This window comes from Drosophila kikkawai, chromosome 3R (genome assembly GCF_030179895.1).
Source record: "Drosophila kikkawai strain 14028-0561.14 chromosome 3R, DkikHiC1v2, whole genome shotgun sequence".
Taxonomy (NCBI): domain Eukaryota; kingdom Metazoa; phylum Arthropoda; class Insecta; order Diptera; family Drosophilidae; genus Drosophila; species Drosophila kikkawai.
Window position 1 is genome coordinate 29,701,353 of NC_091731.1, and position 19,277 is coordinate 29,720,629.

Here is a 19,277-nt window from a genome sequence, read left to right on the forward strand (position 1 = left end):
TACTCTTAAAATAATTTGAGATTGAGGCACTCTTTATTCGATATCAGTTTATGAAATTCGTATTAGTCTAACATATTTTTGTTTTTTGCTGAGTAACAGATGCAAGTCATTGTTTGTTCAAAATTCCACCCAGATACAGGTTCTTGTAGTACACACAACCCTCCCAGTTCTCCTCCCAGCCGGGCACGACCTTCTTCGCATTATCGTACCACCTGACCACATTCGGATACTTTCCAAAGTCATATTCCGATATCTCGAAGGTGGACACGGTGGCCAGCAGGGCAAAGTCTGCCAGGGTCAGCTTCCCCAGGGCGGCGTACTGCTGACCCTCCAGGAGGGTGTCGAACATGGCAAAGGCTGCATCAATCCTCTTCAAGTTATCAGGATCGGCCGGTTTCTTCACATCCTCAAATAACTGGGGGTAATAGTAGTACACATAGCTCTGGTACAGCGTTCCCAGATCGAAGAACAGGCGCTGGTTGACCACGGCCCTCTGCTGGGGATCCTTGGGATAGACCAAGCCATCCTTGTCGTACTTCTCTGCCAGATAGAGCAGAATGGCTCTCGACTCCCAAATGGCAAAGTCACCATCCACCAGAGTGGGAATGGTGTGCTGGGGATTGATCTTCACAAAGTCCGGCTTCAGGTGATCCCCGGCATCCAAATCCACCTTCTTCTTGTTCAACTCGAGGCCCAAGGCCTGGGCAGTCATCAGGATTGAACGGCAGGGAGCCGAGTAGAGCATGTAGTAGAAGTCCAACATGATTCTGTAAATGAAAGAGAATTATTATTTTATAATGTATGGAGCTCTTATATAAATACTTTAAAGGATATTAAGTTTCTTAAGTTTAAATAAGGAGTTAAAATGCTTTGAAAAAATATTCAGGTTCTTTAACGAACTGTAAAAGCAAAGTGAGTTGAGTGAATTTATATTTGAAACTTTAAACAAAGGTGGCTTGACCAGGAGTATATGTATTTCTGGGAAATTGAGAGGATTTCATTTCATTGGAATGCCAGACTGTTGATATGGATAGCAAGTTGTAAAATATATTACAATAGCTTTAAAAATATATTAACTAAGGTTGTTTGTTGCTAACCACCAGTTGCTGTACTCTTTTAATTAAACTTCTAGCCTGTTATCAGTTTAGGTAGTTGATAACAAAAAATGATTTGGCATTGTTTACACGTTTACTTAATACTTTTTACGTGTCCTAAGATTACAGACATTGTATTTTCTATATTTGCCAGTTTTTTATTCTCCTTACAAAAATTTATATTATTTAATATTTTCTACAAATAAAACTAGAAAAGACTATAGGTTATAAACATCTTAAATAAAATATACATCTGCTTTCCTACTTCAGAACATTTTTTTCTTAACATTATAAAGGGAGTGCATTGTTCAATCCCTGCTGCTTCAGCTCTGTAAGAGAATTGATCAAGAAAAACTGAGAACAAAATTTTCATCAGCTTATTTTTTACATTTTCAGCTTTTTCACATAAAAATGTAAAAGATCTACTATTCATTAATTTAAAAGTATTTCTTTACAACAAACAAATACTAATTACAGCTAGATCTAGCGCCCAAACTATCCCACTATTTTGTTTAATAACTCAGTAATTTTCCACCTTTTTTTCTAGTTCTATATTCTACTCTGCTTTATTGACGGCTTCCGGCTATCTCACTTTCCCAATTTACACTGACAAACAGACGCCAAACCGATGAGCTTTTATTGCTGTTCGCTAAAAAGAGAAAAGATTCAAGAGACTCCTCGCAAGACTCTTTCCATCACACCCTTTTGCACTTGAAGAGAGAAAAACGAGCCGGCAGAGCATAACTTATCCAATTGTTGCTGCCCACAGGCCCACTCCTACCTACACACATGGTACATATACAATATCATATATGGTATACACATCTAAATTAAAACAGTTTTGCATTTTATTTTTTGCATTCAAAAAAGCGAACACTCATTTATTGTGCACCGAGACACGCGAATTTGGAATTGTTTTGTATAGTTTGTGTTTGTGAACGTGAATAAATATTACATCAAATGTTTGGGGGTGTAAAACTTGAATATCAGGCTTATTCGAAGTACTTCTTGAACTCCAGGCAGCCGGCCCAGTTCTCCTCCCAGCCGGGAGTCACCTTCTTGGCGTTCTCGTACCACTTGTTCACGTTGGCGTACTTGCTGATCTCGAAGCCGGCCACCTCGAAGGTGGAAACGGAGGCCACCAGGGCAATGTCCGCAACGGTCAGAGAGTCGCCGGCGGCATACTCCTGTCCCTCCAGGAACGTGTTCAGGAACTCAAAGGCGGCCTCGATCTTCTTGAATGCCTCGGGATCGGCGGGTGCCTTGGCGAACACCTGGGGGTAGTAGTAGTTGGCGAAGCTCTGGTACAGAGTGCCCATGTCGAAGTACAGACGCTGGTTGATCACGGCACGCTTCTTGGGGCACTTGGGGTACAGCGAGTCGGTCTTGCCGTACTTCTCCACCAGGTAAACCTGGATGGCGCGCGACTCCCACAGAGCGAAGCCATTGTCCACCAGGGTGGGGATGGTGTGCTGCGGGTTGATCTTCAGGAACTCTGGCTTCAGGTGCTCGCCTGCCTGCAGGTTGAGCAGCTTCTTGTTCAGCTCGACGCCGACAGCCTTGGCGGTCATGATGACGGAGCGGCAGGGGGAGGAGCCGGGCAGGTAGTAGAAGTCAGCCATTTTCTGAAAATTAAGAAAACAAATGTTAAATTAAATAATATATTTTATAAAGAAAACTCTTTAAAGTTGAATAATAATAATAAGAAATTCCGCTATTTAAAATTAAAAAAATTTATTTTTTAATTAGCTCTAACCTAATCACAAAAATTAACTATACGTCTTTTAAATTAAGCATAATGGTTGCCTAAATACACTTAGCAAATGGTATAATTATTTTTAAAACCCTCATCAAATGCCTTTAGTATGTGAGCTTAAGTTTCTTTTCCACCATGTTGTTTTTAAGTACATGCAAAAATCACACAGAACAGATCAGAAAAGATATACCGTAATTAGACGCGCTCTATAATTTCGAGCTCAGACAAAGGCCGGCTTTAATTGCCAGGTCATTACAGAAATTCACTTGGCGAGACTCTCCGGCTCCCAGGGAGGGAGTGATGTCATATTAAACACATAGCACATAGCACACAATATCTGGGGTTCTTTCAACTATTTGGTAATTTTCCATGCTTATTCCTTTTGCACATTGTTTCTAGCTTATTTTTTGCTTTGCTAAGTCACACACAGTTACAGTAAAATATGGCAAACTTACATTTTTAGTTTGTTGGAAATCTCGCGATGCACACTGTACCAAATGAGAAGTAACACTGAACGAAATCCGGAGAGCAGGTCGGCTTTTATAGGGAATCGCTGGCGTCGCCATAATGCCGCGGCCGGCAAACAAGAGTTGTTTGCTGCCCCAAAGGTAAGGGAGGGGTCTCAAGGGTGGGGAATCACCATAAAAAGAGACAGCCGCCGCCAGTTGTTGTTTTCGTGTCTACATAGTTGCTTTTTGTTTTTCGCTTTATTCCCCGCACACACCGGCACAAACTCAATATAATAGCACACAAAAATGTAACGTTAGCAGTGTGATTAATACATAGAGCCGTGTGCAAGTATAAGTGATTTAGTGGCACTAGCACACGTATGTACCTGCTCCATCATCCCCCTAGCCCCCCTGGAATCACCCCAAAAGAAAGCTGCAACTTTCTAATGATCCTCCACTGGAACGGCACCTGGTGCTCTCTTTAAAGTGCTCCTTCACTCTTTTTTTTTATTTAAACCCGTTTATTATACACAATTTTTTATTTGTATGCAACGAGTAAATTTGGTTGTTTTAAAATATATACTATACAGCATAATTTCAATATAAAAAATAATTTTTAATTCCATTTTGTTTTTTTCTTATCACACATTTCCTTAATATTTTTTATTCTCAAGTGGTTGGTTTCTTATCTAGATTACTTCAATACTTATTGTACTTAGAGCTGTTAAGTTTCAAGGGAATAATTATGATTAGTCAGTTTTAAATATTTATTATCATTATCTATTATTTATTTTTATTATTTTAATCTTAATATTAACATTTCATTTTAAAGTCACGCCCGTGAATAATTTAATTTTGTTATTTAGTTTTTACTTCTAATATAAAACTTCTAATATAAAAACATCTTTATCTCTTGCTGTGTACACATTCCTGCATACTTAATGAACATCTGTGCTCACAGCAATTGCGCTTAAAAATAAACTCTTTTATCGGAGCTTATAAAAAATAAAGAAAAAATAATAATAAACAAGAAAAAATAAAGCAAACGAGAGATAGCAGGCGAAGCCGGCCGGCAAACATTCATATCAGACAAACAGCAAAACGGCAACAGTTGGGTGCGAATCCCGTAGAGAAATATATAATAATAATACCACCTACTAATATGGCCACATAAATAATACCACGGGCTTGCCAAAAAGTCGATTAAAATATGACTCAGACTGTGATAAAACTGTGGGCAAAACCCAAGCTGAGTGAACAACCCTCGTTGATTTAATATGTCAAGCCCTAGGAAATTTCTACGTCAAAGGGACATGCAAATCGCAAATTACAGGTGTACATTTTTTATGTAATTATCTTGATGGCCACAACAATCGATGGATCGATTGAATTTTCTACCCACAGAAAAGTGTTTGTAATTCCACGACCTTGGTCAGCTGGAAACGATTGTTATGGCCACATTGCATGAGAAGGTAAATAAAGCCTGGTTAGCCATACGAAAAATGTATAACTCGATATAACTGGTGGCAAGACACCTCTCGAACATTCCGACGATTATTCGCTAGGGGTGGCTATTATCAGTTTCACAATTGACAATACCAACTATCAGCATGACATAGCATAAATTTCAATAACAAGTCGAAAAGAGTATATTCGAAGGGGACACGTCAAACAAATTGCTCTCTTAACGTCCAGAACAATCCACCTCGCTTGTGAAATCGCAACGAACACGAAAAACCCCAGAGACCCCGACGCCCCCTGAAAATTACTCATTTGAATATAATGCCGAAATCTACTGATTCATGGGAAACACGGTGATCGTGAAGGGAAGAAGTTCGCCAATAACTGGTTTGGCTTAATTCACCAAAAAGCCGGCCCAAGATCTGGCGTAAAATGTAGAGAAAGGTCACTCAGTGTTTATTGTTTGCCACCGGCGGGATCAAGAGAACCAGTTAGACGGCATTGGCCAAGTGTGATTCACAAACAATCAAAAAGACAAACCGCCGCAAAGAAATGAAAAACCCAAACTATTCAAAGAGTACAAAGAGGCTAAGAGAAGCGATCGTGCGAAGAGAAGCCAAGAGATCTCTGGGTATTCGTATCAAAGATCGGGAGAGTCTGCCGATTTGCCATATAAGCTCACATATATGTATACTTGATATGTATATATTTGCTCGATTCCGCTTGCCGGCAATTTATATATATTTTTTGTACAGCCGCGCTTGAGTCTGCTTCAGTCTTTCACTGATCTCGACTTGAGAAAAGGCAGAGATAACTGTTTGTGTAAGCGAATGGAAAAGTAAAAGCGTTTTTGATACCTCATCCCTTTTATTAAGATCTCCCCTCTATATCGATATTAATTCTGCTGAATAAAATCGGTAACTTAAATGTGTTCAAATCAAACAGTTACCTATTGGCATGGACATCAATGTAGTCTCACCTCCAAAACATTAACATTTCAATTAAAATTGCAGATAAGCTAAAGCGACGTGGCTTTAGTTTCATTCATAGCTCCTATCTATTTGAATAATATTAAATATCGTCAGGCGTTGATGAAATACTTAGCCTTTATCTCGTAAGATCAGCCCAGATTTACAATACCTTCTGCCTCATATCATTGATACATATATTTTCTGACACATTATAGCTCATCATCACTGAACATTGCAAATGTTAGTTAGTTACTATCATAAAATAATCTCACAATTTGTACAAGTGCTTCAAAGATTATCTGTGGCCCCACTCCTGCAATAGTAATTAGTGCTACGTGAGTCACGGTACGTGGACACAAACCCAAAATAATGGGCTCCCGAAATATGAAAAAAATTATTCTAACCATGACCGGCAACTTTTGGAGCACAAGAAAGCACAAATAAACAAATGGAGAGAGATAATTTCACAGGCAACTGGCTATAAAAGTAACCTCCATTCCCGGCATTAGGCAGTCTTCGTTCTCGTCCCCAGCGAATAACACATTCAGATATGGATTTCTACTATATGCCCGGTAGCAGCGGATGCCGCACTGTCCAGATGGTAGCCAAGGCCGTTGGCGTGGAGCTGAACAAGAAGCTCCTGAACACCATGGAGGGCGAGCAGCTGAAGCCGGAGTTTGTGAAGCTTAATCCACAGCACACCATTCCCACCCTGGTGGATAATGGCTTCTCCATCTGGGAGTCCCGCGCCATTGCCGTCTACCTAGTGGAGAAGTACGGCAAGGACGACTCTCTCTTCCCCAAGGATCCCAAGAAGCAGGCCGTGGTCAACCAGCGTCTGTACTTTGACATGGGCACCCTCAACGATGCCTTCGCCAAGTACTACTATCCCCTGTTCCGCACCGGTCAGCCCGGTAGCGAAGAGGACTTCAAGAAGATCGAGACGGCCTTCGGGTTCCTGAACACCTTCCTGGAGGGACAGGACTACGTGGCCGGTGACAATCTAACTGTGGCCGATATTGCCATCCTGGCGCTGGTTTCCACCTTCGACATCATTGAGTTCGACTTTAGCAAGTACACGAACGTGGTCAGGTGGTACGCCAATGCTAAGAAGGTGACTCCCGGATGGGACGAGAACTGGGAGGGTCTGCAGCAGATGAAGGCCTTCTTCGAAGCCCGCAAGGCGGCAGCCAAGTAAATGATACTCAGATTTATACATATACTTATATGTATTTATATTTATTAATTGTTTAATTTAATAAAAGAAAACTAAGCGTTTGTTTATAAAAATAAGATGTACTTTTTGGGAAAATTAGTTTTTGGATTGGAAATGAAATGAAATCATATGAAAACGGATGTTAAAAACACTCAGGACCTAAATAGGTACACTTAAAACAAGTTTTATTATGAATCATTATGACTTGTTAAAGACTTGTAGTTTATTCCCTTTTGAATAAAATGTATATTATTTTGTTATTCTTATAATTGCATTAGCTAATTTTATAAATGCTTAAATATATTTTTGGGTGCATTTTGGTTGGTTGCAAATCTTTCTTAAAAAATTGTAAGGGTGTTGCTAGTGATTCTGCTCTCACAGATTTTACACTGCTTAACTAAGTAGTTGAAACATTTTTTTATTGTAAGTCTGTTTGTGCACTTGCTTCTAAAGTACAAAAACCTTATTATTGTATTTATAAACCTTATTTCCCATTTAAACCTGTAGCCAACGAAACCAAAACCAGAACTCAAACAGATGTGTTCCTTAGAAGGGAATTCTCATTTCTCCCCTTAAATAGCAAACTTCAGCGAAAATAAATTTAATGAGCTTGACGACGCAGACACAAACATACAAATGTTTTCTAACAAGCTGCTTTTACAGAGAACACAAGCCCATGGAAATTGATATATTTTCGTGATTGGCATTTGTATTTGTGAAAAATACACAGCCATATTTGTGTAAAAGTACAAGTGTATTTTCCACAAATACAGTCAATTAACATGTCACAGCATAGCAAGCATACACAAACAGAGAGCTCAGTGCGGCATTATATATAGCTGAGAGCCCGTGAGGGTCCCAATCAGTTTTCTTTCTTCTCTCGAGCGGCTGGCACCACACGATCGCAGTTCCCGAAATGGATTTATACTACTACCCGGTGGTCAGCGCTTGTCGCAACGTCCTCATGGTGGCCAAGGCCCTGGGCCTCGAGCTGAACAAGACGCTGGTGAACACCCTCAAGGGGGAGCAGCTGAGCCCGGAGTTCATCAAGATCAACCCCCAGCACACCGTTCCCACCCTGGTTGACAATGGCTTCATCCTCTGGGAGTCGCGTGCAATTACCATTTACCTGGTGGAAAAGTACGGAAAGGACGACTCTCTCTACCCCAAGGATCCTCAGATCCAGGCCGTAATCAATCAGCGACTTTACTTCGATCACTCCAACATGTACGGCTCCCTGGCCGCATACTACTTCAAGGCATTCCTCACCGGAAAGTTTGGATCTGAAGAGGACCTTAAGAAGTCGACGGACACCTTCGAGTTCCTCAACAGCTTCCTCGAGGGACAGGACTACCTGGCCTGCGACCATCTCACCTTGGCCGACATTGCTATACTTTCAAATGTGGCCAACTTCGATGCCCTGGGATTCGACATCAGCAAGTATCCGAATGTGGCCAGGTGGTACGCCAACGCCAAAAAGGTGACTCCCGGGTGGGAGGAGAACTGGGCAGGAGCTCTCGAAATGAAGAGGATGATCGACGAGAAACTAAATGCAGCTCAGTAATTGATTTGGCTTACTTTTATAATTTGTTTTTATAAATAAAATTAAACTTTTGACTTTAAATATTGTCTAGTAATTTCAAAGTTAAATATTTTATTTAAGGTATTACTTGGCCTGGCTCCGTATTTACTATTTATATTCTTATATAGATTATATGGTTGAGATTAAACCACAGCCAATTATTCTCTGTTTCTCTACAAGTGCTCTTAACTAGCACATCCACAGCATGGCAACCGAACGTAAATTAAGAGAACGCCTTCCGTTATTATTCGGCTCGTTGGGAGGGAAGCCATGATGGGCTCCCAATCAGTTATATTTTCGCTCTCGAGCAGCAAGCACGGCGCGACTTTGGTTCCCAAAATGGATTTATATTACGCGCCCTACGTCAGTGCCTGCCGCAACGTCCTTATGGTGGCCAAAGCACTGGGCCTAGAGCTGAACAAGACGGTGATCAGCACGAGGAAGGGAGAGCAGATGAGCCCGGAATTCATCAAGATCAACCCCCAGCATTCTATTCCCACACTGGTGGACAATGGCTTTACTATTTGGGAGTCGCGTGCCATCGCCATTTACCTGGTTGAGAAGTACGGCAAGGACGACTCCCTCTACCCAAAGGATCCCCAGAAGCAGGCGGTGATTAATCAGAGGCTGTACTTCGACCACGCCTCTATGTATGGCTCCTTGGCTGGTTACTACTTCAAAATCTATGTCACTGGTCAGTTGGGCTCCGAGGAGGACTTTAAGAAGGTACAGGACACCTTTGGTTTCCTCAACACCTTCCTCGAGGGTCAAGAATACTTTGCCGGGGATCACCTCACCTTAGCCGACATCGCCATCCTCTCGAATGTGACCAACTTCGATGTCCTGGGCTTCGACATTAGCCAGTATCCGAACGTGGCCAAGTGGTATGCGAATGCCAAGAAGGTGACTCCAGGCTGGGAGGAGAACTGGGAAGGCGCTCTGGACTTGAAAAGGTCGTTCGATGAGAAAATGAAGTCTGTGCAGTAAGCAGGAGATATTTAATTCTAGTGATATTATTTAATAATATAATAAAAAACTAAATATGGCTTTAACTTGCTTTTTGAAATATAATAATAGAAAGCATAATTTATTCGCATGAAAGAAACCCAAGATAAGCCAACACAAAAACTGTATTTGTTTTCAGATGTATGATTGTGTGTTTACCATTTGTTGATTACTTTATCGAAAAAATAAACAATAAATAAACCAACACACACAGCGAAGAAACAGCGAGCAAATCAATTATAATCATTTCGTGCGAGATATGATATTTCACAACCAACTCACTATATAAAAGGGATCCATGCTTGGCCGCATTCAGTTCTGGTTCTCCTCTCCAGCGAGCAACACAGAGTAATCCCAATTCCCGATATGGATTTCTACTATTCTCCTCGTGGCAGTGGATGCCGCACGGTTATCATGGTGGCCAAGGCCCTTGGGCTTGAGCTGAACAAGAAGATCGTGAAGATCACCGAAGGGGACAACCGAAAGCCAGAATTCTTGAAACTGAATCCCCAACACACCATTCCCACTCTGGTGGATAATGGATTTGCCATCTGGGAGTCACGTGCCATCGCCGTCTATCTAGTGGAGAAGTATACATTCTGACTCTCTCTTCCCCAAGGATCCCCAGACGCGGGCAGTGATCAATCAACGCCTATATTTCGATATGGGCACCCTTCACGACTCCTTTATGAAGTACTATTACCCCTTCGTCCGAACTGGCAAGCTCGGTCCCGCCGAAAACTTCAAGAAGATCGAGACCGCCTTCGAGTTCCTAAACACCTTCCTGGAGGGACAGGACTATGTAGCGGGCAACCAATTCACCGTGGCCGACATCGCCATTCTGTCCAGTGTCTCCACCTTTGAAGTTGTCGAGTTTGACATTAGCAAATACCCGAATGTGGCCAGGTGGTACGCCAATGCGAAGAAGACAACTCCGGGGTGGGACGAGAACTGGGAGGGTCTTCTGCAGATGAAGGCTATGATTGAGGCCCGAAAGGCCGAAGCAAAGTAGAAGATATTTAAATAATGTATTTAACTTGTTAGCAATGTATGTATTTGTTCTTTTAATATATTAAACTAAGAGTTTAGAGAAACTTAACTATCGTAAAAAACTATTTATTCAGAATGTATACGCCTAAATAAAAAAAAAAAACACAACAAATATACGAACCACGATGACAAACAATTTTCTTTCAAAAGAGAGATATGGCATTTCTATATATGAGAGAGGGCCCCACTTGAGAGTGTTCAGTTTTGCTTTTTCTCTTCAATGCAAAGCACGTAGTAAAAAACGTTCCCAAATGGATTTCTACTACACGCCAGTCGGCAGTGGGTGTCGGACGATTATCATGGTGGCCAAGGCTCTTGGAGTGGAACTTAACAGGAAGCCAATAAGCTTATCACAACAAGATCATCTAAAGCCAGAGTTCCTGAAGATCAATCCGCAGCACACCATTCCTACACTGGTGGACAATGGTTTTACCCTCTGGGAGTCGCGTGCCATTGCCATCTACCTGGTGGAGAAGTACGGCAAGGACGACTCGCTTTACCCCAAGGACCCCAAGCAGCAGGCTTTGATCAATCAGCGACTGTACTTCGATCTAGGCTTGTACGACACCTTCGCCAAGTACTATTACCCCATATTTCGCTCTGGCGAACCAGCCAACGCCGAAAACTTCAAGAAGATCGAGTCGGCCTTCGAGTTCCTGAACACCTTTCTGGAGGGTCAGGAGTATGTGGCGGGTGATCATCTAACTGTGGCTGATATTGCCATCTTATCCAGCGTCTCCACCTTTGATATTGTTGACTTTAATATAAGCAAGTACCCAAATGTGGCCAGGTGGTATGCTTATGCCAAGAAGATAACTCCCGGATGGGATGAGAATTGGGATGGCCTTCGGCAGATGGTCGAGAAAATTGAAGCCCTGAAGAACACAACAAAGTAATTAGAATACAAATTTTTTATGTTATTAAAAATAAACGTATTAATAAATTTAATGTTTTTACTTCATAAAACGGAATATTTTAAACATTTTGTTTTGTATATATGTATATTCTATGCTAAAGTTGATACAACTAAAGTCTTCTTTGAGATAGGTGCAAAAAGTTGTTTAACCTTAAATGTATATGTACGCTAACCTATACATTTGCTTATTTCCCAAACAAACGAAATACGAAAAATAAATTCTCCCAGAGAGACATTAGCGTATATATGTAAGTAAATTAGAGTGGACTCGTAAATTGTAGGTACACATTTTATATTTATTATAATATAAAATATCAAATCAAAAATTATATTCTTTTAAAAATTTAAATAATAAAATTAAAGTCAATTCCTAAAAAATCTCTAATATCCGAGCGAGAAACTAAAACTTTTAATTAACACAGGTCCACTCTAATGGACTCACAAATAATATCAGACAGGTAGATAATTCGCAACAACTTTGGTTTAAAAGTGGGAATTTCGGCAGGTACCTTTTTAGTTGTTTCTCTTCACTCCCACCGGCAAGACGGAATGGCGATGGCCATGCCTAATCTGGATCTCTACAACATGTCCGGTTCGCCGAGCACTCGGGCCATCATTATGACGGCCAAGGCAGTGGGAGTGGAACTGAACTCCATCACCGTGAATACCTTTGTGGGGGAGCAGCTGAAGCCGGAGTTCATGAAGATCAACCCACAGCACACCATTCCTACTCTGGTGGACAATGGATTTGCCATCTGGGAGTCGCGTGCTATCGTGGTGTACCTAGTGGAGCAGTACGGCAAACCCGACTCCGCTCTCTACCCCAAGGATCCCCAGAAGCGGGCTCTGATCAACCAGAGGCTGTACTTTGACATGGGCACCCTTTACGATGCCTTTGGCAAGTACTTCTTCCCACTTCTGCGCACTGGTAAGCCGGGAACCCAGGAGAACTTGGACAAGCTCAACACAGCCTTTGGACTGCTCAACACCTTCCTGGAGGGTCGGGATTATGTGGCCGGCAGTGAACTTTCCGTGGCTGACATCGTTATTTTGGCCACCGTTTCCACCATCGAAATGGTTGATTTCGATTTGAAGAAATTTCCCAACGTGGAAAGATGGTATAAAACTGCGCAGAAGGTGACTCCGGGTTGGGACGAAAATTTGCTGAGAATACAGGAAGCGAAAAAGTTTTTGGCCGCCAACTTAATAGAGAAACTGCCTTAAATTACAAATGTAATATCTTTCTTCAAAAATATATAAAAATCGTGTCTTCATAAAAAAGAAATTTAATAATAATTTAATTATATATTATAGATATATTAGCAGGAATATGGTGGTTCTATTTGTTTACTCAGACCTTTGTGACAACAAGGCAATAAAATTTGCAATTAAAATTCCCAATGCCTTGTTTAAGCCTAAGCAAGTTAACCCTAATACTTTTAATAGACTGATAACAATCAATATAATGTTATCAAGCAGATAGATAATATTCTTGATAAGTGCATTTTTTCGGCAAGAGCAAGATTAGTTGGTTCAATTCATTCCCACGAGGTAGACGGAATCATCGCAATGTCCACTCTGGATTTCTACAACATGGCCGGTGCGCCGGGCAGTCTGGCCGTCATTATGACGGCCAAGGCTGTGGGAGTGGAACTGAACTCCATTAACGTGAATACCACTAAAAATGAACATCTAAAGCCGGAGTTCGTAAAGATTAACCCGCAGCGCACCGTTCCTACACTGGTGGACAATGGATTCGTCGTCTGGGAGACCCGTGCCATCGTGGTCTACCTGGTGGAGAAGTACGGCAAACCGGACTCCTCTCTCTATCCCAAGGATCCCCAGATACGTGCAGTGATCAACCAGAGAATGTACTTCGACATGGGCACCCTTTACGATGCTTTTGATAAATATTACTTCTATATCCTGCGCAATGGAAAAGAGGAAACCGAGGAGAACTTGGAGAAACTCAACGCAGCCTTTAAATTACTCAACACATTCCTGGAGGGTCAGGATTACGTGGCCGGTAGTCAGATGTCCGTAGCTGACTTTGTTATATTCGCAACTGTCCTCGTAATCAGAGTAGTTGATTTTGATTTGAAGGAATTCCCCAACGTGGACAGATGGTTCACAAATGTCCAAAATGTTCCTCTGGCTTGGGCTCAAGACCTACGAGTATTGTGTGATGTGAAAAAGTTTCTGTGCTCCAACTTAAAAAAGTAATTGCCTTAAGTTAATATTTAATGTAACAAGTCATATATGAAAACGGTTTCGTTTAAACAATAATATTTCTAATTTAATATGAATTAAAAATTGTTCTTCAAATGTGTTACATTTATAGGCAGCTAATAGACACACGAAAATCTTTAATAATTATTTCTAAATTATCTCTTAAATGTATAATTGTTTTATTTTAATAGAATTCCTGGGCGAATGTGTCATCAAAACATGAAGTAATTTAAATCTATCGCATGTTTTCCTTTATGTGTACTTATCTTTTCCCTATCAAGTCCCATTTAATTTAGCCACAGAATATTGTTTATTTTCTCATGAAAACTAACAAGCGAAAAAGTGACTTCTAACAATGACAAACACTATTAGCTCATTATCATAGTGGGCCTGATAATGGCTTGGCCACTTTGCTATATAAAGGGGAACTCAGCTAGTGCCGAATCAGTTTACTTTTTCAGCTCTAGCAACACAATAGCACAATCGCCATGCCCGCTATGGATCTGTACAACATGCCTGGTGCTCCGACCACTCGTGCCGTGAAGATGACGGCCAAGGCAGTGGGCGTGGAACTGAACTCAAAGTTCATAAACACCATGGAGGGCGACCAGCTAAAACCGGAGTTCGTGAAGATCAACCCGCAGCACACCATTCCCACTCTTGTGGACAATGGATTTGCCATCTGGGAGTCGCGTGCCATCGTGGTCTACCTAGTGGAGAAGTACGGCAAGCCAGACTCCCCTCTCTATCCCAAGGATCCCCAGAAGCGGGCACTGATCAACCAGAGGCTGTACTTCGATATGGGCACTCTGTTCGATAGCCTGGCCAAATACATCTTCCCCCTGTTCCGCACCGGCAGTCTGGGTGATCAGGAGTCCCTGGACAAGTTCAACTCTGCCCTTGAGCTGCTGAATACCTTCCTGGAGGGCCAGGATTACGTGGCTGGAAGCAAATTGACAGTGGCTGATCTTGCCATTTTGGCCACTGTCTCCACCATCGAAATGATCCAGTTTGACCTGCAGAAATTCCCCAACGTGGACAGGTGGTACAAAAATGCCCAGAAGGTTGCTCCAGGCTGGGACGAGAATCTGGAAGGAATCAAGCAATTGAAAAAGTTTATAGAGGAAAGGGCGGCGGCAGCTGCCAAGCAGTAATATGTATGATATTATGAGATTAAAATAAAGTTCCTAATTTATAATTTGTAATATAAAATATGGTTTGTTCTTCATTTTCTTATGGCCTACTAACGCCTAGGCATTATTATTTTAAAACTAGTCTTAAATTAGTTTAAGGAAAGTAATTTTAATTGTTTCTAAGGCAATTATTTCCCAGCCATATTTATTATTTATAGGGTATTCGCAAATAGAATAAAATTTGATTTTGGCAACTGATAAGCCACATATGACACACTTCTACGAGCGTTTTCAATCTAATCATGATTGTTTAGCTATTACGAAAAATACATAAAAACTCACGCGACCAATTCATTTAAGGTTAAGACGCTATAGTTATTCTAGTTTTAGGGGTTTTTTATTTATAGTTAAATAAGTGTTTAAGCTATATCAGCTTAGACTTCACCCATAAAATATACTGATAGCTCTTTTTTTTATTGCGAAATACATAAAAACTGAGTTCTAACAATGACAAACTTTATTTGTTTATAATGATAAAGGAGCAGAAAATTCGTTGGCACTTTCGCTATAAAAAGAGGACCACAGCTAGGCCAAATCAGTTTACTTTTACCGCTCCAGTGAGACGATTGTGCAATCGCCATGCCCGCTATGGATCTGTACAACATGCCTGGTGCTCCGACCACTCGTGCCGTGAAGATGACGGCCAAGGCAGTGGGCGTGGAACTGAACTCAAAGCCATTAACACCATGGAGGGCGACCAGCTGAAACCGGAGTTTGTGAAGATCAACCCGCAGCACACCATTCCCACTCTTGTGGACAATGGATTTGCCATTTGGGAGTCGCGTGCCATCGTAGTCTACCTGGTGGAGAAGTACGGCAAGCCGGACTCCCCTCTCTACCCCAAGGATCCCCAGAAACGGGCTCTGATCAACCAGAGGCTGTATTTCGATATGGGCACTCTGTACGAAAGCTTGTCCAAGTACTTCTACCCCCTGTTCCGTACCGGCAAGCTGGGAGATCAAGAAGCTCTGGACAAGGTTAACTCTGCCGTTGGGTTCCTCAACACCTTTCTGGAGGGCCAGGACTACGTGGCCGGTGACCAACTGTCAGTTGCTGACCTGGTTATTTTGGCCACTGTGTCCACCTTCGAAATGGTTCCGTTCGACCTGAAACCATTCCCGAACGTAGAGAAGTGGTACAAGAATGCCCAGAATGCTATCAAGTGTAAATGTGTACTAGATTACGATACGGATGGAAGCTCCCCTTTTTCATAGTGCCTAAAACTATGCGAAGATATTTGAAGGCCGTTCCAAAAACCAACTCAACCAAACTCAAAAATATATATTTTTAGCTCAACTAAATTAAATATGTTTGATCTGCATCACCATGTGAAATAAGTAGTTTTAAAGAACTCTGAACTTTGGGGATAATTTAAGTAATTGAACTAAACATATATGAAATAGATATTTCAATCTATTTTGAGATATGGGAAATTTTTGTGATTTCTGAAGTACGGAAAATTGGCACATAAAAAGGACATGGGAAAAATGTGTCAACATTGATCTTATCAATTTTGTATCGACTTTTTTTCCAATCTAATAATAGCCGAGTGTTATTGTTCTAATTTAAAGCCATACATATCTTTCGTTCTTGTGAATAATAATTTAATAAAATAAATATATATAAAAAAAAAAATAAAAGTAATAATCCCTAATCTCCTTGGATTGTAGAAAATACTACCGTTATTTACTGTATAAACACGTATTCGTTCACCGTTCATAATATATTCACGACGATAAGAAACACTTTCCTCATCAGACTTCAAGTCATAATTACAATGCAAAAATTATACAAATAAAATAAATCTTTATTAAAAATACAAAATATATGCAAAATCTACTTAATTTCCTTCAGTTTTTCTTCCACAAACTTCTTGGCCTGCTCGATGGCGGCCAAGTTCTCATCCCAGCCGGGAGCAACCCCTGTATCCCAGGGATCCGAAGAAGCGGGCCGTGATCCACCAGCGCCTCTTCTTCGATCTGGACACCCTCTACAACGCCATTTCCTCATACTTCTTCCCCATTTACCGCACCGGCCAGGTGGGAGACCAGGCCGCCCTGGACAAGATTAAGGCTGCCTTTGGGTTCCTTGAATCCTTCCTGGACGGCCAAGACTACTTCGCCGGCAGCCAGCTGTCCGTGGCGGACATCCTCCTTTTATCCTCTGTCACTTTGGTGGAAATGGTGCAGTTTGATTTGAAGGAATTCCCCAACCTAGACAAGTGGTACAAGAACGCCCAGAGGGTTACACCCGGTTGGGACGAGAACTTGGCGAGCATTAAGAAGTTGCAGAAGTTCACCGAGGGCCTGAGGGCAGGAAAGAAGTAATGGAGCCTCGAGCTCGGCCAGAGCCACCACAGGAACGGACAATCCGGCACCAGACAGCAGCAACTGCTGCTCCAGTTCCGCTCACCGGACTCCGGCGGACTGCGCCAGAGCACTTCCGGAGCCAGTTTATCGTGTCAGCTACGATTGAGAAATGTTTAAATACTAAATATATTAAAAATAAAGATCAAATTTTAATTTTGGAAAATAAATACAATTTTAAGTCTAAATATTTCGTATATTAATCGAAAGTTCACAAAAGAACACATTTAGTTTATTATTCGAAACTACTATTAGATTCAAATCAATACTATATCCTGCACCTTTATAACTGATAACTGATACTATAGGTCATTTCATTAATTACAAAGTAAAAGAAAGTAACCAAACTTTGACCTTTAAATTGCAGGCCATTGAACTCCTTTTACAACCACGAACTATGCATAATTAATTTGTAATTACTGCAATTAAAATTAATGACATTTAAAAGTAAATTCAAATCGATGGTACCCCTACTTTCACACGCATGGACTCCGATTATATATATATATGTTCATTATCTGGCCATTAGCAAAGCGCTTCTAATGACGTTGAAACCTTATCATCGATAAAGCTGACAGCGCTATAGTTCCATTCGGGAAAGGCACACGACACAGGATGACTATATATGGAAATCGATATGATTTCGGGGGCTCGTGGCTCTAGCTATAAAAGCCGTTGTAGTTCCTGCCTTGGGGTCAGTTGTCGTTAACTCTTGGTACTTGCAGAACAATCCATCATGGACTTTTACTACCATCCGTGCTCAGCTCCTTGTCGCTCCGTCATGATGACAGCCAAGGCCTTGGGTGTGGAGTTGAACCTGAAGCTCCTGAAGGTCATGGACGGAGAGCAGCTAAAACCGGAGTTCGTGAAGCTGAATCCACAGCACACCATCCCAACCCTCGTGGACAATGGTTTCTCCATTTGGGAATCGCGCGCCATCTTAGTATATCTGGTGCAAAAGTACGGCCAGGATGATTCCCTCTATCCCAAGGATCCCGAGAAGCAGGCGGTGGTCAATCAGCGACTCTACTTCGACATGGGCACATTGTTCCACAGCTTCGTTCAGGCAATTTATCCCCAGATAAGGAACAATGCACCCGCCGATCCGGAGGCCATGAAGAAGGTGGACAGTGCCTTCGATCACCTGAATACCTTCCTTGAAGGTCAGGACTATGTGGCCGGCGATTGCCTCACCGTGGCGGATATTGCTCTCCTGGCCTCTGTCTCCACCTTCGAGGTGGTGGACTTTGACATTGGCCAGTATGCGAATGTGGCCAGGTGGTACGAGAACGCCAAGGAGGTCACTCCCGGCTGGGAGGAGAACTGGGAGGGCGTTCAGCTAATCAAGAAGTTTGTCGAGGAGAGCCGTCAGAAAGAGTAACAGCATTAAATTATCAGAACAGCCAGAGACCTCAGCACTTTTTTACCTTATATAGTTATACTTTATTCCTATAAATAAAGTTAATCAATACATGTTATCTACACAAAAGGCACTAGAGTTCTTGAGTAGTTGGTATAGGTCGTGCCTATTAAGTAACATTTTTATTTATGCAACTGGCTGTTTACTATTAAATTCTTGATAATAAATATGGCAATAAAACCTATAAAAACCAACAATTTGTATTTCCAAGTTGCATAGGTTCTCAATAAATCGCCGGTATTTCATCAATCAGTCTTATATGTTTATTACAAATTACTACTATCTTTGACTTGGAGTATAAAAGTGAGATTGTGTCTATATATCAGCTCTGTTAATCACTCACGACAATGACCAACTGCAGTTGAATGCACGCGAATATTTCGCTCGTCATGTATGTATGTCCCCGGGGCCCTCTTAGCCCCTCGTTGCCTATTGCAGGTGAAGCCCAGAAACCGGCGACTGGGCTGGGCCGTTGACCGCTCCACTATTAGAACAATTGTTTAGCTTAGTAGCTAACAAACGTGCTGCCTTTGGCATTGAACATACATATACGAATTACGAATGCACAT

At 41.6% G+C, this 19,277-nt stretch overlaps 8 protein-coding genes and 1 pseudogene across 10 annotated transcripts; 7 read left to right on the top strand and 2 right to left on the bottom strand.

The window, feature by feature from the left end:
- Positions 1-14: 14 nt before the first annotated feature.
- Positions 15-1,705, bottom strand: GstD9 (Glutathione S transferase D9). Of its 2 annotated transcripts, none has more exons than XM_070287236.1 (2): positions 1,630-1,705; positions 15-767 (listed from the first exon to the last, which is right to left on the bottom strand). In XM_070287236.1, the coding sequence occupies exon 2, from the start codon at positions 761-763 to the stop codon at positions 107-109; it is 657 nt and encodes a 218-aa protein (XP_070143337.1). In that variant the 5' UTR covers positions 764-767; positions 1,630-1,705; the 3' UTR covers positions 15-106. The 2 variants fall into 2 exon arrangements, with proteins under 2 accessions (XP_070143337.1, XP_017026507.1); XM_017171018.3 differs by lacking the exon at positions 1,630-1,705 and adding an exon at positions 823-979.
- A 228-nt stretch (positions 1,706-1,933) lies between these two features.
- On the bottom strand, positions 1,934-3,446 carry GstD1 (Glutathione S transferase D1). The gene is made up of 2 exons (XM_017171350.3): positions 3,306-3,446; positions 1,934-2,719 (listed from the first exon to the last, which is right to left on the bottom strand). Exons 1-2 carry the CDS (start codon positions 3,414-3,416, stop codon positions 2,087-2,089), a joined length of 744 nt encoding a protein of 247 aa, XP_017026839.2. The 5' UTR covers positions 3,417-3,446; the 3' UTR covers positions 1,934-2,086.
- A 2,801-nt stretch (positions 3,447-6,247) lies between these two features.
- LOC108077713 (uncharacterized) lies at positions 6,248-8,571 on the top strand. The gene is made up of 2 exons (XM_017171163.3): positions 6,248-6,909; positions 7,856-8,571. Exons 1-2 carry the CDS (start codon positions 6,282-6,284, stop codon positions 8,509-8,511), a joined length of 1,284 nt encoding a protein of 427 aa, XP_017026652.1. The 5' UTR covers positions 6,248-6,281; the 3' UTR covers positions 8,512-8,571.
- A 252-nt stretch (positions 8,572-8,823) lies between these two features.
- LOC108077714 (glutathione S-transferase D4-like) lies at positions 8,824-10,697 on the top strand. Its single transcript, XM_017171164.3, is given in 3 exon segments — positions 8,824-9,482; positions 9,870-10,127; positions 10,129-10,697. Coding segments are annotated over 3 exon segments (1,290 nt in total). The 5' UTR covers positions 8,824-8,868; the 3' UTR covers positions 10,547-10,697.
- Positions 10,698-10,781: 84 nt separating this feature from the next.
- LOC108077711 (uncharacterized) lies at positions 10,782-12,785 on the top strand. The gene is made up of 3 exons (XM_017171162.3): positions 10,782-11,438; positions 11,651-11,663; positions 12,045-12,785. Exons 1-3 carry the CDS (start codon positions 10,836-10,838, stop codon positions 12,722-12,724), a joined length of 1,296 nt encoding a protein of 431 aa, XP_017026651.2. The 5' UTR covers positions 10,782-10,835; the 3' UTR covers positions 12,725-12,785.
- Positions 12,786-12,905: 120 nt separating this feature from the next.
- Positions 12,906-13,870, top strand: LOC108077628 (glutathione S-transferase D6-like). 2 transcript variants are annotated; one of them, XM_017171040.3, is made up of 2 exons: positions 12,906-13,168; positions 13,226-13,870. In XM_017171040.3, the coding sequence occupies exons 1-2, from the start codon at positions 13,070-13,072 to the stop codon at positions 13,721-13,723; spliced, it is 597 nt and encodes a 198-aa protein (XP_017026529.1). In that variant the 5' UTR covers positions 12,906-13,069; the 3' UTR covers positions 13,724-13,870. The 2 variants fall into 2 exon arrangements, with proteins under 2 accessions (XP_017026529.1, XP_017026527.1); XM_017171038.3 differs by having other exon boundaries at positions 12,906-13,870.
- Positions 13,871-14,181: 311 nt separating this feature from the next.
- On the top strand, positions 14,182-14,961 carry LOC108077827 (glutathione S-transferase D7-like). Its single transcript, XM_017171352.2, has one exon. The coding sequence runs from the start codon at positions 14,218-14,220 to the stop codon at positions 14,881-14,883; it is 666 nt and encodes a 221-aa protein (XP_017026841.1). The 5' UTR covers positions 14,182-14,217; the 3' UTR covers positions 14,884-14,961.
- Positions 14,962-15,496: 535 nt separating this feature from the next.
- On the top strand, positions 15,497-17,249 carry LOC108077828 (glutathione S-transferase D7-like; annotated as a pseudogene).
- A 749-nt stretch (positions 17,250-17,998) lies between these two features.
- On the top strand, positions 17,999-18,939 carry GstD8 (Glutathione S transferase D8). The gene has a single exon (XM_017171376.3). It carries the CDS (start codon positions 18,025-18,027, stop codon positions 18,667-18,669), a length of 645 nt encoding a protein of 214 aa, XP_017026865.1. The 5' UTR covers positions 17,999-18,024; the 3' UTR covers positions 18,670-18,939.
- The last annotated feature ends 338 nt before the right edge of the window (positions 18,940-19,277 follow it).

What these genes read in the sequence shown, in the direction of transcription:
- GstD9 (XM_070287236.1), bottom strand. Translation starts at nt 763, where the DNA reads ATGTTGGACTTCTACTACATGCTCTACTCGGCTCCCTGCCGTTCAATC.
- GstD1 (XM_017171350.3), bottom strand. Translation starts at nt 3,416, where the DNA reads ATGGCGACGCCAGCGATTCCCTATAAAAGCCGACCTGCTCTCCGGATT. An exon ending in ATTTCCAACAAACTAAAAAT is followed by an intron (nt 2,720 to 3,305) that starts GTAAGTTTGCCA and finishes CTTAATTTTCAG; the next exon opens with AAAATGGCTGACTTCTACTA.
- LOC108077713 (XM_017171163.3), top strand. Translation starts at nt 6,282, where the DNA reads ATGGATTTCTACTATATGCCCGGTAGCAGCGGATGCCGCACTGTCCAG. An exon ending in GAAGGCCTTCTTCGAAGCCC is followed by an intron (nt 6,910 to 7,855) that starts GCAAGGCGGCAG and finishes ACACGATCGCAG; the next exon opens with TTCCCGAAATGGATTTATAC.
- LOC108077711 (XM_017171162.3), top strand. Translation starts at nt 10,836, where the DNA reads ATGGATTTCTACTACACGCCAGTCGGCAGTGGGTGTCGGACGATTATC.
- LOC108077628 (XM_017171038.3), top strand. Translation starts at nt 13,070, where the DNA reads ATGTCCACTCTGGATTTCTACAACATGGCCGGTGCGCCGGGCAGTCTG.
- LOC108077827 (XM_017171352.2), top strand. Translation starts at nt 14,218, where the DNA reads ATGCCCGCTATGGATCTGTACAACATGCCTGGTGCTCCGACCACTCGT.
- GstD8 (XM_017171376.3), top strand. Translation starts at nt 18,025, where the DNA reads ATGGACTTTTACTACCATCCGTGCTCAGCTCCTTGTCGCTCCGTCATG.